Source organism: Capra hircus, chromosome 16 (genome assembly GCF_001704415.2).
Source record: "Capra hircus breed San Clemente chromosome 16, ASM170441v1, whole genome shotgun sequence".
NCBI lineage: Eukaryota > Metazoa > Chordata > Mammalia > Artiodactyla > Bovidae > Capra > Capra hircus.
In genome coordinates this window covers 22108374-22125995 of record NC_030823.1, presented here as the reverse complement: position 1 = coordinate 22125995, position 17622 = coordinate 22108374, and the positions used below count along the sequence as shown (strand labels likewise).

General features: G+C 39.6%; 1 protein-coding gene across 1 annotated transcript in view; it reads right to left on the bottom strand.

Moving 5' to 3' along the window:
- Positions 1–14343, bottom strand: part of IARS2 (isoleucyl-tRNA synthetase 2, mitochondrial) — a 49234-nt gene extending 34891 nt beyond the window's left edge. Inside the window, exons 1-9 of the mRNA XM_018060168.1 lie at positions 13952–14343; positions 12103–12225; positions 7382–7541; positions 6298–6446; positions 6167–6216; positions 5976–6085; positions 5572–5662; positions 5109–5224; positions 236–405 (exon numbers count right to left, since the gene is read on the bottom strand). Coding sequence (XP_017915657.1) covers positions 236–405; positions 5109–5224; positions 5572–5662; positions 5976–6085; positions 6167–6216; positions 6298–6446; positions 7382–7541; positions 12103–12225; positions 13952–14218 — 1236 coding nt within the window. The 5' untranslated portion in view covers positions 14219–14343. The remainder of the gene's footprint in view (positions 1–235; positions 406–5108; positions 5225–5571; positions 5663–5975; positions 6086–6166; positions 6217–6297; positions 6447–7381; positions 7542–12102; positions 12226–13951) is intronic.

Sequence of the window (17622 nt, the reverse complement as noted above, 5' to 3'; positions counted from 1 at the left end):
AAAATGCCCTCATTTACTATGTATTCTTCAATTTCAACTCTGTGCCAATTCTGTGCTGATTCTAAGAAATGATTCTTAATTAGTATGAGCTAATGAGGTTTATTGTACAAAAGCATTTCACAACTTAACTATGAAGACAAAAATTATCACTTATTATCAAAAAGTAAAGATGTTAGGGTTTATCGCTTCAATTCTACAAAAGCAATGATTAAAAAGGAAAACAGAGGAGCAGTACCGTGGACAAGCTGTGCTGAGAAGCTACACTGTAATCTTCCATGCCATGAGCCGGGGCTGTGTGAACCAGCCCCGTCCCTTTGGTCATGGTCACATGATTGGCAGGCAAAAGAGGAGACTCCCTCTCGGAAATTAAAGGATGAGCACAAGTACCATTTTCCAAGTCCACACCTGTGGGGAAAGAAAACCACAACCAAGAGTTATTTTATTTGGCAATTCTTCTACCTCTTGAAGGAAAGCTACAGACATCAGGCTGAGAAAAGCAAAATCTGAGACAAGGCTGGGCTTGAATTCTGGCTTTCCCTTTTACTTCTTCTGTGACTTTCAGGAATCTATAAAATGTAAGTGATTACAGTTTGTATCTCACAGGTCTGCTGTGAGGATAAACTGGTTGATGCATGTTAAGCATTTTGGGTAACATACCACAATACTTGCTGCACTGTAAATACTTTATTGGTAATTATTAAAATTAAACAGATAATCAAATGAACCTGAGAACATTTCTCTAATTTATGTACAGTTATGTGCCTTTTAGAACAGAGGACAAAAAAATTTTAGATCAATGGGTCAACGACCAGCAGGTTCTAATACTATCTCTGTGGGAACTCATTGCTGTTGCTTTTCATGTTACCCTGAAAAGGTAAGATCTGATAAATAATACCTGACAGTTACTGGGTACCCACTGGATACTGGACTTAACATAAACTCTTTTTTTTTTTTCCTTTCCCATTTTTAAATGACATAACAAAAGCAGTATTTTGGAAGGTTATAAAGTTATTTTTTTCCATTTATACTATTTCCTAATAAAAGTAGTGTATTTTGCCTTTTTTTGCGTATGTATGTAAAGACTCTGCTACTGCTAAGTCACTTCAGTCGTGTCCGACTCTGTGACCCCATAGACGGCAGCCCACCAGGCTCCCCCGTCCCTGGGATTCTCCAGGCAAGAACAATGGAGTGGGTTGCCATTTCCTTCTCTAACGCGTTAAAGTGAAGTCGCTCAGTCGTGTCCAACTCCTAGCGACCCCACGGACTGTAGCCTACCAGGCTCCTCCATCCATGGGATTTTCCAGGCAAGAGTACTGGAGTGGGCTGCCACTGCCTTCTCCTCAACATAAACTCTTACCTCACCTCATAATAGTACAAAACAGCTAACATTATCTCCAATTTACAAATCAGAAAACAAGAAAACACAGGCAATTTATCTGAGGTAACATGGCTAACAAATGACTGAATTCAAGTTCGAAGGCAAGTCTGACTCTAATATTCGACATAACTCCAGCTCCCTTTAATAATACACCATACCCATCATCTCTGAAGTTTTCTGTCACTGTTGTTATCATGTAATCACTAAGTCATGTCTGGCTCTTTATAAACCCGTGGACTATAGCCTTCCAGGCTCCTCTGTCCATGGGATTTCCCAGGCAAGAATATTGGAGTGGTTGCCATTTTCTTCTCCAGGGGATCTTCCTGATCCAGGGATTAAACCTGCATCTCCTGCACTACAGGTGGATTCTTTATTACTGAGGCACCAGGGACGGAGAAGGAGATGGCACCCCACTCCAGTACTCTTGCCTGGAAAATCCCACGGATGGAGGAGCCTGGTGGGCTGCAGTTCACGGGGTCGCTAAGAGTCGGATGAGACTGAGCGACTTCACTTTCACTTTTCACTTTGATGCATTGGAGAAGGAAATGGCAACCTACTCCAGCGTTCTTGCCTGGAGAATCCCAGGGACGGGGGAGCCTGGTGGGCTGCCGTCTATGGGGTCACACAGAGTCGGACACGACTGAAGCAACTTAGCCGCAGCAGCAGCAGAGGCACCAGGGAAGCCCTCTACACCATTACTATTTCCCAACTTTACTGCCTCTTGAGTTGAGCTCCACAAACTAATCTTTCTTTCACACACTCTAAAAATAGTTTCAAGCTTTAAAATGATTCACTGGTTCTACCCATCCACTTGCCCAACATACTAAATAGGTCTGTTTATTCTATCTAGTCTTTAGCATTAATAACTGAAGAATGGTTAACGGCCCCCTTATGCCTCAGATATTCCCCACAAATCATTCTTCACCTTTCCAAGCTAAATGATATTTAACCTAAAAAAACCTGCCTTTATAAATTTCTCCACTTCTATGATCCTTTTTTCTAGCCACAGAGCAATAAAAACTGCACCACCTAGTCATACCACCAGAACACAAGTCTTTTAACTTTGGACATTTCATAGAAAAGACAGCTCTTTTGCTGATTTCATTTTGCTTAAAACAGCACTATGGGTAACAGGTGTGAGAAAAACTGACATTTCCTTATAAAATCCTGACCAAATTCCCTTTTCTGAAGAAAATCACAAGCCTTTCTTGCTGTCTCACTTGGATGACTTGGCATTTATAACCAGGAAATACCTGAATTACTAGGAAAATTACTTTAGGATGCCTTCTTTTCCATGCAAATTTTAATGCTGTTAAAAGAGACAATGGTCAGCACTGATTTTTACAGAAATCAACTCTTTAGTTTGTGTTTTGATTCCTTTTCTCGAAATCAGATTGACAAGTAACACCAGTCTCTACAAACTTGTGCTGTACTCTTTACACATTTTTAGTATGGAAACCACAGCTTTGGAGCAAAGTAAATTTCATCTATGAACTTTCCTTTAGCCCCAATACTTAGTGCTTATAATACTTAATACTCTTCCTCACCTCCCAACAAAGATCCCCAGATAATTAGTAAGAAGCAATTTACATTTCTTTCTGGAAAGAAAATCTATCCCAAAGAAAATGTTCCATTTTAGCTGTTCAACATTCCTACTACTTTAGTAAATAGAAAGCCACCTATTCCTAGATTATTCAGCCAGAAATGAAAAGTATACAAATTGCTCTGAAACATGGTGGCTCAAAATGGCAATCCATCAACTCTCCACAAAGTGATAATTTGAAACAGTTAAGCAGTCTAGAAAAAGGATCTTTAAATTTAACCTTATACTTTCACAAACCTTTTGAGCATGCCATTCAACTTCTGTAACAACATCTAAAATGTCAATGAAGTCTGTTACTATCTTCTGCACTTAAAAAAGAGGTGGGCTGTGATTAATAATACTATATTGTATATTTTAAAGCTACTTAGAGAACAGAGCCTCTTAAAAAGCCTCTTAATGAAAGTGAAAGACGAGAGTGAAAAAGGTGGCTTAAAACTCAACATTCAGAAAACTAAGATCATGGAACCTGGTCACATCACTTCATGGCAAACAGATGGAGAAAAATGGAAACAGTGACGGACTTTATTTTGGGGGGCTCCAAAATCACTGCAGGTGGTGACTGCAGCCGCGAAATTAAAAGGTGCTTTCTCCTTGGAAGAAAAGTTATGACCAACCTAGACAACATATTAAAAAGCAATAAATTACTTTGCCAACAAGGCCCATCTAGTCAAAGCTATAGTTTTTCCAGTAGCCATGTAGAGATATGAGAGGAGGACTATAAAGAAAACTGAGCACCAAAGAATTGATGCTTTTGAACTGTGGTGTTGGAGAAGACTCTTGAGAGTCCCTTGGACTGCAAGGAGATCTAACCAGTCCACCCTAAAGGAGATCAGTCCTGAATATTCATTGGAAGGGCTGATGCTGAAGCTGAAACTCCAATACTTAGGCCACCTGATGTGAAGAACTGATTCATTTGAAAAGACCCTGATGCTGGGAAAGATTAAAGGCAGGAGAAGGGGACGACAGAGGATGAGATGTTGGATGGCATCACCGACTCAATGGACATGAGTCTGAGTAAGCTCTGGGAGTTAGTGATGGACAGGGAAGCCTGGCATGCTGCAGTCCATGGGGTCGCAAAGAGTCAGACATGACTGAGTGACTGAACCGAAGAGAATAGACCTTAAAAGTTCTCATCACAAGGAAAAAAACTTTGTAACTATGTGTGATGATGATGTTAACTAGATTTATTATGATCATCTCACAATGCATACAAATATTAAATCATTATACCAAATGCCTAAAACTAATACAATGCTATATATCAATTTTTTAAAAAAAAAGAGGGGAGTGAAGGGTATGGACTAAAGAATGTATCAGATCCTCTAACTTACCTCTAACTTACCGAATGCAGTAAGATACAAATGGTATTAAATACTAAACATTCTGCAGCTTCTTTTATGCCTTTGACATTAAAAACTTATCGATTTTTGTTTAGATTGTTTAAACCTCTAACTGGCTTATATCTGAACCGATACATTTTGAGGTCTTCTCTATTTAGCTGGACAATCTTTCCATTTTTGAGTATCTCTAACTTGTGATCTTTTTTCTTTCATAAGAAATTCAAAGATATACCTAAAGATCAAAGGTAATTTTAAACTTCCCTAGGTTTCCACAGTTTTATTTCAAAATCAGCCACTACTTTAGGAGTCCCAAATTATAGCTTACGATGGATTCTTATGATAGAAATGCTATCTTGGAAATAACTTTCAGAATTTATTCAATTTCCTTATTAAAATCATATACCCCAAAATAAACAGATTTATTTCCTTCCTTGCTCTCTTGATCAAATCAGATAAAAATAATTTTCAGTAATTTACTTTTGAATAAAAATTTAAAGGAAAATTTGTACATTTTATATTGCATAGAGGACATTTTTCTAATTTTCCACTGGATATTTGTCAAAAATATTTTTTTCAACTATTGTGACTTTCTCAATGTTCATATTTTCTATGCTCCTATCATGTTTAATGTATATTCTCCTTCAGTTTGATCAATATAAAATACATTCTAGAAAGGAAGAAGCCATATTTGTTTTATCTACAACGAGCAATGTTCAGCAAGGTACTGAACTCAGATCAACCCAGTATTTTGACGACTTTGACTGTCAGAATATCTATAAATCCTCACCTGAAAATGTTGAAATAACTTCAAATGTTGTTCCCAAAGTAGAAGCAACAGATGTTACTTTATCTGCACCGAGAATGTACAAGTCTCCGGATGAGGAACACTTCACAACAGCATACCTAAAATAAAACTGAGGAGTAAGCTACTAACAATGAAAAAGGAAAAACCAGAGATAACATTTTAAACGTTCTATATCACTTTAGAAAAACTAACTTTAAGATTAAAAAAAGTACTATTTTCAAAGGACTTCACTCCTTACATTTCTGTTTTCTTTTCCAAAGAAGCTGGAAAATAAGGTCTTAAGTAGAATTCTCTAAAGCTTAATAAAATCTATATGAACATAAAAACTAAGTGATAAGTCACTAATTTTAAGAGGATAATGAAGATGCAATAAGATCAAAATAATGCTAAAAAATGGAACTGATCCTATTTGTGGATAAAACAAAAATTGCTGTAATATACCTACTTTGATTCTGGCATGTAACAAACAGCTTGATTGGCTGGAATTGTCCAAGGCTGTGTGGTCCACACTAAAAAACTAACAGGAGATGAACCATCTGTGAAAATAAAATTTCAAATATGCTAGCAAATCAAATGTTTTAATTCCTTAAATTTAATAAACTTAAAAACAACGGATCGGAGAAGGCAATGGCAACCATGGGGTCGCGAAGAGTCGGACATGACTGAGCAACTTCACTTTCACTTCTCACTTTCATGCACTGGAGAAGGAACTGGCAACTCACTCCAGTGTTCTTGCCTGGAGAATCCCAGGGACGGGGGAGCCTGGTGGGCTGCCGTCCATGGGGTCGTATAGAGTCGGACACGACTGAAGCAACTTAGTAGTAGTAGTAAACAACGGATAAATCTTACCTAGAAGAGATGCCAACTTAGGAGAAGGTTTCAGGAGAGGGAATTTTACATATACTGAGCGACTGACGTGCTCTGGATTATATTCAAGTTCTGCTTCAGCCAATGCAGTCCTAAGGTTTAAAAACATTAAACATAAATATTTGGAAGTCCCACAAAATTCTCCACTTTAGCTACCCAAAACACATAAATACCTTGATGAAGGAGACCAAAACACAGGTTTGTAAGATCGATAAATCAAGCCCTATAAAAGACAAATATATATGAAAACTGGAATTCTGTAACATGTAATTCAACATACTCAAAGGAAAAAAAACTTTATTACCTTATCATACATTTGGTAGAAAATTCTCAACTGCCTAGCCTCATATCTTCCATCAAAAGTATAGTAGCAATTATTCCAATCTGCCATTATTCCCCAGCGAATAAATGCCAATTTCTGTTTCTCAATTGCTGCTTTGGCGAATGATCTAGCTAAAATCAGTAAACAAAAAGCATTTTGAAAATGAGTTAAAATTCTTGAACACGGTTTAGCATGTATCTCTCTAAACGCAAACGTCACACACAATTTGAAAATGAGTTAAAATTCTTGAACACAGCTTAGCATGCACCTCTCTAAATGCAGGTATTACACCAAATTTAGACTATAAAAATGTTTAAAAGTAAAGTTATCCTAAAGGTCAAAGTATTCAGCAGATACCTACAACAATTCTAAAGTTAACTAAAATTTCAAAAGTTAAAATTTTGTTACCTTCTCTTCCATTATTCAGAGATCATAAAATGATCTTACATTAAAAAAAAAACAAACTGGAAAAGCTACTCTTACTTGATAATTTAAGAAAAGGTCAGAGAATAATTATTTCATTATATACACACACACACACACAAAATTAATTAGTGTAACCAATCATACTGTTCCACAAGGAAGTATGAGATCTTCAAAATCATATCCAATTATACAACAGTTTAACAGATAAGAACAGACAAGTCCTCTTTGACTCATTCTACTGAAGGAAAGGACTGAAAAAGAGACTTCTAAAAAAATTTTAATTAAAAATTTACTTTTGGTTTAGGACCTAAAATAGGTCAACAGGTTCTAGCCAAGAAAGTAAATAAAAACAATAACCAAAATAATAATTTCAACAAAACGTGAGGACCAAAGAATTGAAACATGTACTTGGACGTTGCTCACAAAACTTTCCTTCATTTGTGAACATAAGTTCTCACAAAAGTAAATTACACAAAATCTGAATTTTCTGTGACACAGTGGTTTCCAACTGATCTCATTATAAGTGAAAAAATAATAGCAAAAAAACAAAAAGCAACAGGTATCTTTGATAAAGTCCTGACTTTTCCAAGGAACTACGGTTTACAAATAACATTTTAAAACAGAAATAGAGATTACTTACCTTTCTCTCTAATTTCCATAGCTGAAAGATTCTGAGCTTTTCCACCAAGTTCTGATAATACTTTCATTTCAATGGGTAACCCGTGACAATCCCAGCCTGGCACAAAATGTATTTTGGAACCTCTCATCATATGGTATCGATTGGCTATGTCTTTCAAAATCTGCAAAGATGAAATGATAATCATCATTCATACAAAAAGCACGTGGCCTACAACTTATGTTCTCTTAGTATCACTTTAAAACACTAATAAAATCCAACTCTGAAGGATTTACACAGAATTACCTATTAAATCTACCAACTTATGTTCTACATAAATACAAGCATAACAAGTATCTGATTTTTAAAATGTCATTAACTCCCCCAGGAAGAAATCAAATTACAAAAGATTTCAAAGCAAAAAACATTATATCCAAGATTACTAGTTTTTTTTTTAAGTTGGAGAATGCAAATAAGCAATCCACACTACCATTTTAAGAAATAATCTGAACTTCCTAAAAATCAGAGTAAAAAATTACATTTTGCTTTACTCTCATGGAGAAAAATTATTTATGTAAATAATCCAATATTATATATAATATATATAATATTATGTATATTTAGCTTATAAATATTAAAGAATCAAGGCAGAATTTATAATGCCCTTAGAGTATGAAATATTATGCTTACCTCTGTTACTACTTAAACCCTAAATAAAACAGTAGATCTCTTAGTAAAGTTCTGTAACTGTTTCCTAGCTCATCTTAAGATACTAGTGGGCAGCAAATTAAAAAAAATATATATACCCACTGAAAAATGGAGGCTCAAAGCCAAAGGACAGATTTGGCTCCAGGCTCAATTCCTTCTTCCCAAAATTAAATAATGCAACAGTCCAGAAAAATGTATCTTCCCTTCCATGTCTCTCAAAAGTAGAAAAGATAATACACATTCCTCTCACACCTTCTATGTAAAACTCCTTCAGACTTCTTACCAAAGGGCAGGGGGCCTTGCGATCTGGGGGTAGTCGTGTAACAAAAACATTCATCTACTGATACATAAGATTTGTACACTCTATGTTATGTATTACTTACATCAATCAATATAAATAACATCCTTCCTATTTATCCCTATTTGAAGTTGTTTTATTTATTTATCTGTCCCTTCCTGGAAAATATAAACTCTTTGAAATCAGAGATCCCATCTGTCTTCATCTGTAAACTCCCAGCATTTAGAACGGTGACTGCCACTATTCATAGCTCAGTCGGTAAAGAATCCGCTTGCAATGCAGGAGACCTGGGTTCGATTCCTGGGTCAGGAAGATCCCCTGGAGAAGGAAGTGGCAACCCACTCCAGTATTCTTGCCTGGAGAATCTCATGGACAGAAGAGTCTGGCGGGCTACAGTCTACAGGGTCGCAAGAATCGAACACGACTGAGTGACTAAGCATACACACCCTATTCTACAAGTACTTACCTGAATAAAGGAAAGCAGGCACATATGCTCCAGACTGTGATGTCTCATACAGTGCTTACTAGCCACCAGCAGTAATAAGCATCAAAACTGGCTAGTCCAAACTGAGATATAAATATACAATATATACTACTGAGTGAAAAAAGTTAATCCCCCAAAACTGTTGATTACATTTATACAGAATTCTTAAAATGACAAAAATACAGATGTAGAGAACAGTTAAGGAGATGCTGGGAAAAGAGGGAAATAAATATAGCTATGAAAGAGCAGCATGAGGGATTCTTGATGGAAATGTTTGGTATCTTGAATGTATCAATGTAACATTCTGGTTATGATATAGTACTGCAGTTTTGCAGGATTTTACCACTGGGAAAATTGGGTAAAATGTATATGAATCCTCTCTATTTTTTTCTTAACGAATGCACCTGAATCTATAATTACTTCAAATATAAACTCTAACTAAAATTTGAAAGAAATCGCTTTGAAATAGTGTATACTTAAAAAAAAAAACAGCACTTCAGTTCTGTCCATGAAAAGAAATAAATGCTTTTTTCACCATCTGATGTAATATGCCTAATAATTTGAAAATGAGCTATCAAGCAGCATGATTTGGCCTCTGTGGAAGCAAGCAGACTTCACACCAAGGAATGTGCAATATGTGTAACATCTCAAAAGTTTTAGACGTTTTCAATACAATTAAATGGTCTAATGCAATGAAAGAAAGTAAATGTAAAAGAAAGTGATGGTTGTTCAGTCATGTCTGACTCTCAGGGACCCCGCGGACTGTAGCCCACCAGGCTCCTCTGTCCATGGGGATTCTCCAGGCAAGAATACTGGAGTGGGTTGCCATGCCCTCCTCCAGGGGATCCTCCCAACCCAGGGATCGAACCTAGGTCTCCTGCATTGCAGGCAGACTTTTTACTGTCTGAGCCTCCATGGAAGGTCTAATACAATATGTAATACATATTATAACAGAATTCTGCTCTAATAGCAATACTGACTTGTTCAGTAACCAGATTTCTGGTGGTGAAAATACAGACAGATGTCCAAGGTCATGCCCTCTCCAAACTTTCCATTAAAGTAGACATAAAAATAAAGGACTGAAAAAAATAGTAAATAAATTGTGGTACACTCTCTAAATGGAATGCTTCTCTACAATTTTTGACAACTAAAACGGAATCAACTATTGACATCATAACAGCATGTATGAATATCAAACACTGCACAAGTAAAAGAAGCCAGACATAGAAGAATTTGTTATGATTCAACCTCTCTGAAATTCTGCAATTGGCAAAAAAAATTATAGCAATAGAAACCAAAATAGTGATGAGGGCAGGAAGCCTTCATTCTGGAAGGCCAGCATCACCCTGATACCAAAGCCTCAGTTTATCTTCCTCAAACACACGAAGAAAATTCACTTCAAGTCTTTGTATGTGGCACTGTGTGTGTGTGTATGCTCAGTACACACACAAATGGAGTGGGTTGTCATTTCTTCCTCCAGGGGATCTTCCCTACCCAGGGGTCTAACCTGTGTCTGCTGTGTCTCCTGAATTGGCAGGCAGATTTCTTACCACTTGAACCACATGGGAAGCACTTAGCTATTGCTGTTGCTTAGTCATGAAGTTGTGTCTGACTCTTTGCAACCCCACAGACTGCAGCACGCCAGGCTTCCTTGTCTTTCACTATCTCATGGAGTTTGCTCAATCTGAGTCAGTGATGCCATCCAACCATCTCATCTGTTGCCCCTTCTCTTCCTACCCTTAATCTTTCCCAGCATCAGTGTCTTTTCCAATGAGTCGGCTTGTCACACCATGGCCAAAGTATTGAAGTTTCAGCTTCAGCACCTGTCCTTCAATTAATATTCAGCATTGATTTCCTTTAGGATTAAATGGTTTGATCTCCTTGCTGTCCAAGGGTCTCTCAAGAGTTTTCTCCAGCAACACAGTTCGAAAGCATTAATTCTTCGGTGCTCACATCTGCACACGACTACTGGAAAAACTATACCTTTGACTGTATGGGCCTTTGTCGGCATATTGATGTCTCTGATTTTTAATATGCCATCTATGCTGATCACAGCTTTTCTTCCAAGGAGCAAGCATCTTTTGATTTCATGGCTGCAGTCACCATCCACAGTGATTCTGGAGCCCAAGATAATAAAGTCTGCCACGATTTCCATTTTTTCCCCTTCTATTTGCCATGTAGTGATGGGACCTGATGCCACGATCTTAGTTTTTTTGAATGCTGAGTTTTAAGCCAGCTTTTTCACTCTCCTCTTTCACTTAGCTCTACTTACCCCAAATACTCCACAGCTTACCCACCCTGCTTCCTTGAAGACCTTACAGGAATGTCATCTTTTCAGTGAAGGGGGCATCCCAGATCAATTTAATAAAACTGCACTTTGCCCAACTGACCTGCCCTATTAGTTTTCCATTTCTTTTATTTCTTTTAAAGCTCTTATTACTACTACCTTTTAGTCAATTTGGGTTGAGAAGAATTTCTATGCGTGTGTATATGCCTGTCTGTATGTGTGTGTGTAATTGTGTGTGTGGTGTGGGGGGTGGTTCCCACACATACAACCAAGCAATTCTTGGACATCAGCAGAGTGTCTGAGAATTAGCATAAATGGGGTGGCATAAATAGGAGAAATGTCTTTCTCACTATTCTACAGGTTGTGGAGTCCAAGATCAAGGGGCTGGCAAATTCAGTATCTGGTAAGGGCCGCTTTCTGGTTCACAGACCCCCATTTTCCCCACTGTAACCTCACATAGCATAAAGGGACAAGGGAGCTCTCTGACCTAATCATCCCTCAAAGGCCCCACCTCCACACACCATTAGAAATTAGGTTTCAACATATGATTTGCAGGGGGAGGGAGACAAATATTCAGTCTCTAGCAACTATCAACCATATTAAACATTTTACTAATCCTTCTGTGCTTTCCTCCTGTTTATATCACAAGCTCCATGAAGACAGGACTTATACTTATTTTGTTCACTGCTATCCCCAGAGTCTAGACAATATCTGGCACATAACAGATGCTCATTAATTATTTATTGAATAATATGATACTTATTAACATAAAATAAGTTCAAAGCAAATACCAGTGATGTTATTTTTCACACAGTACTAAAACTGTTCATTGCTGCTTTCTAGTAAGACATTTTAGTTTATGTCAATGCAAATTTATGTAACTGCCATAACCTTAGAATATACTCTTTTCCAAAGTGTATTTAAATAAAGATTTTCCCTCACATCTTATAACCAAAATTATAAATTACCTTATTTAAAGCATGTCCAACATGAGGGTCACCATTTGCATAAGGAGGTCCGTCATGAAGACAAAATTCAGTCTTCGCTTTTCTTTCTCTTTGCCATGAATAAAGTTCTGAAAATCCACATTTCTGTTTAAAAAGAACAATAATGTCTGCACATCACATAAACACATACACTTTAATCTTGCCATAAATAACACTCAGCACCAGTTTATTTCCTATCACATTCCAATATATTCAACTCTAAAACACAAGGTGAGTTTTCTAAAATGCACATCTTCCAATTAAAAAGTAAGTTTGTTGCTGCTGCTACTGCTAAGTCAAGAACATTTTATTAAAAAAAACTTCACTCCTTCTAATAATATAAAAAATAAATAAAATACACATCTGAGTACTTATCTCTTAAAACTTTCCAACAGTTACCCTTGCAGACTTCAGTTTAAAGTCTAAGCTCTTCATGAAGGTGTACAGGACCCTACAGAGGTTTGTGCTTAGTCTCTCAGTCATGCCGGACTCTTTGCATAGGGTGTAGCCTGCCAGGCTCCTCTGTCCATGGGACTGTCTAGCCAAGAATCCTGCAGTGGGTTGCCATGCCCTCCTCCAGGGGATCTTCCCAATCCAGGGATTGAACGTGTGTCTCCTGCACTGGCAAGAAATTCTTCACCTCTGCACCACCTGGGAAGCCCTACAAAGGTTTAGTATCACACAGACTCCATCCCCCTCCACTCCATGTTGAAGGACTTGTAGATCCCCCACCACACACACACACACACACACACACACACACACACACACACACACACACTTTCTCTCATATCTCATTCCTGCTATGCTCTGGCCTCACACTTGCTACTCTCAGTCTGGAAAAACACTGATTGCAATCCCACTCCCCTTCCCTCATCTTCTGTGTGACGTTGGCCAAGTCACTTTGCCTTTGTAGGCCTATTCTCTCCTTTGAAAAAAAAAAAAAAGAATAATATTCAACCCACCAAGCTGGTGTGAAGATTATACAAGAAAATATCTGAAAGTGTCACAATTCCGGAAATACAGAAGGTACTGGATGGAACACTTAAAAAACTAGATGGCCAAAAAGGGCTTGTGAGTCTAGAACTCTGAGAGCTGTCATAAGAATATTTAAGCTAAGCATATTTACTTAACTAATATATCCAAAATATCACGGAGTTTTAAAGACCCTAGAATTACACAAACTAACAAGTGAATTTCTGGCCTTAGAAAGTTCAGTTTAATACAGGAGACAGAAGCACAGGTGAGGAAGAGGACTCGGATGAAGTAACCATGGCTGCTTGACCCTTCAAACAAGCCACCTTCCAACTAAGGCCCTACTGATACCACAAAAGTGAGCTTCATCTTCTTCTCATGATCGCATCTTTATTTATATGTGTACATGTTAATTTACTGTAAACAAAATCACTGGAAAAGAGCCCAAATTCGACTAGTTTTTTATAAGCTATAACTGGCATTTATATTCCATCCATGCTATCTGAACATAGCTGTTTCACCGTTGGCCTTTCCTGGTGGCTCAGACGGTAAGTGGCTCTGCCAACAACGCGGGAGACCCGGGTTAGCATTCAGATCTGGAACCCGCCATCTCTAGCGGACTTGTCTATAGGTTTCTGCACCTGTGTTTTCACCCAGTACAACCTGTGGGAAGTGCATGATTCCCACTGGTCTGATCGCAACACCTCTGGCCCAAAAGGGCCTGGAGCCTGCGGCCGGGCCTGCCCTGCTCTGCCCTGCCCGGGATGTGGGTAGCCCAGGCGTGGCTCCAGGGAGGGCCCGTGACCCCTCCCGAGGCCCCGCTCGCGGCCCGCGCGGAGAGCAGGCCCGCCCGTACCTGCTGGATCTCCAGCTCCGTGTCGGGCTGCTGGCGGCCCAGCAGCTTCATGGGGAAGCTGGTCTGCGGCAGCAACACCGTGTCCCGATAGCTGCCATTACTCGAGTTCTGAGGCTGGTTACTGGCCCCGGTGACTGACCGCACCAAAAGGTTCCCGGTTGTCCCTCGCCAGCGCGGTCGACAACGAAGGCGGGGTGGCACCCACAAATTCCAGGCCGCGGCCATGGCCGCTGCCCCCGGACCGCGAGGGCGCAGCCCCCAACGCATGGCGAGCCAGGCCAACCCCTGCGTCCGGGAGGGCGCCGGGGCCTCGGCTCCGGCCGGGCTTTGTGGGAACAGGGACCCCTGAACACGGGTGCGAGCCTTACGGGAGTGCGCACGCGCGCGGGGCAGGGAAGGGGCGGGGAGCGCGGCGCGGGGCGGGGCGGGGAAGGGGGGGGAGCGCGGCGCGGGGCGGGGCGGGGAAGGGGCGGGGAGGGCGGCGCGGGGCGGGGAAGGGACAGAGAGCGCGGCGCGGCGCGGCGCTGCGCGGGGAAGGGGCGGGGAGGGCGGCGCGGGCCGGCGAAGACTGGGGACCCATCCGCATTCGGATCTTGGCGGCAGCTTCCCCTGGAGCGGCGCTGACTACGAGGGCGGGAAGAAGTGTGGCCCGCGCCACAAGCTCACCCTTCAATCACGGCGCGTTCCTTTTAAAGTTTATTTTATTTAATCCAGTATTACCAACATTACCACTTCAACATGTAATTAACATAAAATTATAAATGTAATATTTCACATTCTTTTTCTTCATTCCAGGTCTTCGAAAATTGCTATGTAATTTACACGTATAGCGTATCTCCAATCCATTTGGACTGCAATTTTCCAATTCAGTTCAGTAGCTCAGTCACATCAGACTCTTTGCGATTCCATGGAAACTGCAGCATGTCAGGCTTCCCTGTCCATCACCAACTCCCAGAAATTGCTCAAACTCATGTCCATCCAGTCGGTGATGCCATCCAACCGTCTCAGCCTCTTGTCATCCCTTCTCCTCCCGCCTTCAATGTTAACAGGGTCTTTTCCAATGAGTCAGTTCTTCGTATCAGGTGGCCAAAGGATTGGAGCTTCAGCTTCAGCATCAGTCCTTCCAATGAATATTCAGGACTGATTTCCTTTAGGATTGACTCTTTGATCTCCTTGCAGGCCAAGGGACTCTCAAGAGTCTTCTCCAACACCACAGATTGTGGAGGAGCTGAAAGGCTTTAAGCAAATACTGAAAATGTATTTGCTCCACTCATGAAGGTTGGAAGCTGGAACGAGCATAACAAAGGGTTATGAACGTTCACGCAGTGCCGAAGGCTGGGAACGATGACGAAGGGCCATACTCCCGGCCTTGAGGCGTTCAAAGGCTTCCTTCTGACCCCGTTTCTGGGAGCAAGGACAGTTGTTTCATGATAAGACTCCCTTTAGAGTTTCACAAAAGGTATGTTATGTCTTGGACGGTGGGAACTGTATTTTATGCTTGAATGCTTTGATCCGGTTCCATCACTTCATGGCAAATAGATGGGGAAACCCTTTCTTTTTTTTATCGAGAAAGGCTACGTGCAAGTCTGCTTTATGCTCTGCTCCCTGAGACCATGTATCTGCGAAGCTGGATAATAAAATTTGTCAGTCCACTAGAGGCTGTCCCTGAATGTCCTTTCAGAGCACGGTTCTCAGAGCCTTACAACAAATCAAAAGCATCAAGTCTTCCCTCAGCTTTCTTTATGGTCCAACTCTCACATCCATACGTGACTACTGGAAAAACCATAGCTTTGACTAGACCGACCTTTGTTGTCAAAGTAATGTCTCTGCTTTATAATATGCTGTCTAGGTTGGTCATAGCTTTTCTTCCAAGCAAGCATCTTTTAATTTCATGGCTGCAGTCACCATCTGCAGTGGTTTTGGAGACCAAGAAAATAAAATCTGTCACTGTTTCCCCATCTATTTGCCATGAAGTGATGGAACCGGATGCCATGATCCTGGTTTTTTTAATGTTGAGTTTTAAAAAGCGAGCTTTTTCAGTCTCCTCTTTCACTTTCATCAAGAGGCTCTTCAAAAAAAAAAAGAGGCTCTTCAGTTCCTCTTCAGTTTCTGCCATAAGGATGGTGTCATCTACATATCGAGATTATTGATATTTCTCCTGCCACACAATGGAATATTACTCAGCCTTAAAAAAGAATGACATTTTGCCATTTGAGCAACAAGGATGAACTTGGGGGTCATTATAGTAAGTGAAATGTCAGAGAAAGACAAATATTGTGTGATATCATTTATATATAGAATCTAAAATATACAACAAACTAGTCCATAAAACAGAAAAGAAGCAGACATAAATATAGAAAAACTAGTGATGGGGGCAATATAGCAGTAGAGAGAAAAATGTTATGGGATTATAAGAAACTATGCATGAAATTTTTGAAAATTGTAAAGCACTATAGAATTTAATGAATCTTCCTTCAATTTAAAAAACTGAAAAGAAAATAAAGCATATGAAACTAGGGGGTAAAAAGCAAAGGCCTGAGCAGATGGCTGTGGAGTCTTTCAGTTTTTTTCTGTTTGAGCAATGAGACTATGGTCATGGGTTATTTATTTAATTTAAAAATGTTTAAAAATAAAGTATCTTTATTAATATGAAGGATACCTTTAACAATGCAAACTCCTTGTTCCCTTTGATAATTTTTCTTAGCCTGAATTCTACTCTGATAAAACAGTGGGTTTGGCTTTCTAATGAATCAGAGAATTTGTCTTTAAATGGATGAGTTTAAACATTTTACCTTTATTATTGCAACTGATACGTTTGCTATTAACTCTGCCATATTATTTTATGCTGTCATATTCTAATCACGGTGCCATGCTTTTGAATACTGGGGAAAAAAAATAAAAAACATTGCTGTTTTCACCACAGGTCAGCTCTCCCGTGCACCAGAAATACAGCCTAAAAAAATACACAGACAATATTTGTTTTGGCTTGTTTTAACTTTTGGCAGTGCAATAAAAATCGTGATAGGGTTGGGTTGTTTTTTTTTCCCGATGCCTCAAAAACAAAACAAAACAAAACAAAAAAACTAATATGGTACATTCTACCAGGAAGACAGAAAACCTTCCAGGACTTACCATCAGGCAAATGAAAGTCACAGGCACTTTTATGAATTTGGTAAGTGCTTTAAAAAAAAAAAACAAGTAAGCGCTAGTAACACACTTCTTTTTTTTAACAGTTTTTAAATTTATTTATTATTATTTTTTTTTACTTTACAATACTGTATTGGTTTTGCCATACATTGACGTGAATCCTCCACGGGTGTACTTGAGTTCCCAACCCTGAACCCCCCTCCCATCACCCTCCCCAGTAACACACTTCTGCATAAAATTTTCTTTAGGAGAGCAAAGGTGGGGTGTCCAGGACGCCCAAGGTTTGAAGGTTAAGCAGCTGGCCCACCGCCGCAGGGCGGTATCAATAATCCGACGAATATGTTAAGGATGAACTGTGCACACAAAGTGGATTGGAGGACACCTAAAGCCAGAATGATTCCTGAATAGTTAATACACCTTTCGTTTTGACTTCAGGAGACTGGCACCTACGTAGAGCTTGAAGAAAACCCGGAAAGTGGAGTGCAGAGTCCGAGCAAGTGGGGAGTCAGAGCCGGCGACGGGCA